Source organism: Amphimedon queenslandica, unplaced genomic scaffold, assembly GCF_000090795.2.
Source record: "Amphimedon queenslandica unplaced genomic scaffold, v1.1 AMPQUscaffold_6009_Cont22029, whole genome shotgun sequence".
Classification (NCBI taxonomy): Eukaryota; Metazoa; Porifera; class Demospongiae; order Haplosclerida; family Niphatidae; genus Amphimedon; species Amphimedon queenslandica.
Genome location: NW_003553696.1, coordinates 1 through 1,785, shown reverse-complemented (window position 1 = coordinate 1,785; position 1,785 = coordinate 1). Strand labels below are relative to the sequence as shown.

The 1,785-nt window shown below is 31.2% G+C and overlaps 1 protein-coding gene across 1 annotated transcript; it reads right to left on the bottom strand.

Annotated features, from left to right (window-relative positions):
• Positions 1 to 511: 511 nt before the first annotated feature.
• On the bottom strand, positions 512 to 1,740 carry LOC109592199 (uncharacterized). The gene is made up of 5 exons (XM_020007720.1): positions 1,419 to 1,740; positions 1,352 to 1,374; positions 1,136 to 1,195; positions 852 to 1,094; positions 512 to 804 (listed from the first exon to the last, which is right to left on the bottom strand). The coding sequence occupies exons 1-5, from the start codon at positions 1,546 to 1,548 to the stop codon at positions 580 to 582; spliced, it is 681 nt and encodes a 226-aa protein (XP_019863279.1). The 5' UTR covers positions 1,549 to 1,740; the 3' UTR covers positions 512 to 579.
• Positions 1,741 to 1,785: the final 45 nt, after the last annotated feature.

Here is a 1,785-nt window from a genome sequence, read left to right as displayed (position 1 = left end):
GCAACAAATTTGCACAATGGATGCCCACCTTAAGTTCTAACCTTTTTGTACAAATCTTGTTTGCATCAAAAGTATCATAATATTCATTATCCAATTCTACCTGTGAATTGATATATAGTTAATAATCAAAAGAATACACTTTATTCTTTACATACTGAAGCAGTAGTCACTGGTTGATAGGAAGGATTAGTAGTGACTGGTGTAGCTAATAGCTGATTATTATTAGTAGAGAGAGGTACATGATCAGAGTAGCTAGGATTAGAGGAGACAGGAACTTCATAATCAGACACTGGAGCTTGTTGAATAGATACTGGTACTTCATAATCCATAGCTGCTTACGGTGACTGATCATGTGATTCAACTACTGATATTTTAACTGTGTGCAATAGTGCAGTAAGTTATTTTAACGTAGTTATGAAATAGCTGTGTCAAGAAGATTAAAGGCACAGCTTGTATATGCTGTACAAGGTAGTATTGACAATGTCTGTGGCTAATAATAATAAATGAACTATTTGAAAATTGATAAACTGCATAGATAAACTGACTATATGATACATACATTAAAATAATATTTATAAACTAATTTGAAAAAATATCAGTAAATGTTGCTGTCAGCGCTGGAACTGCTTCTTTATAAGGACAATGATGAATGATAGTATCACAAGCTACCATTCCACTAATAGCATAACAACTACACTTGAAATGAAGATCAGGATAATAGAACTTTTCAATAACTCCGACAACAGAAGAAGTATTAGAATTTGGTGTAGCATTACATGAATAAGACACTATTACCTTATTGTCCTACAAAAACAAAATAAAAATTAACAATTATTAAAAAAAAATAAAACCTTAATGAAAGGTATTCCACTGGCTCCACATTGTGTATTAAATGTTGCACAAACTGATGTAATTTCTACAGTACATCCTTCACTTCTGTTCACAATGATATTAGATGTTAGGTTTAATCCAGTTAGTGTAGGCATTCTTGGTTTATTAGACTCAGTTATCAATGAAAGTGATGATTCATTAATAATCTCAACCTGATACATATAGTCATTGAGCTGTTTCAACACATCACTGGTTGACATATTCTAAATAAAATAATAATATTAATTTTAAAATAATGACTTACTCTATTTTGTATCAGTGTGTTTATTCCTTTCCTTATAAATAATACTGACTCCTTTATTGCCTAATAACATTGAATGACATATGAACCGATTACACAACATATGATATGATATATGTGCCCAACTACACTACTCATTACACAGTGTACATGATGTATATTCCTAACATAATCTCTGACATATCCCCATTACTGACAGGGTGTACATACAGTACTTACTGTTAAACTTGAAGTGTTTATATCTACATAGAGTATATAAATATAATATATAAACACATGCACTCACTATTATTAGTATTGGTGCAGGTACAATTAGGCCCTGGCGTGTCCTTCCCAATGTTATTTGTTGAATGATTTGATGTTTTTATAGTAAAGGGAGAAAATGATGACTTTGAGTTATTAGCTACACCAGACATTAATAATGATGACAGTATAATAGCAGTAACTGTAATTAGAACAGTCAATGTGGCCAGTAATGCTAGTATATACTCCCAGTTGGTTAGTTCTTCATTGAAATATGATCTTATTCTCTTGTTTGTCCTTTTAATATGAACTGAATGACTCCCAGCAGTAGTTGTAGTTTTTAGATCAACTGGTAGATATGAGGTGTTCCTAGTGATGTATGGATAAAGTAAAATTGAATTTTTATTTTT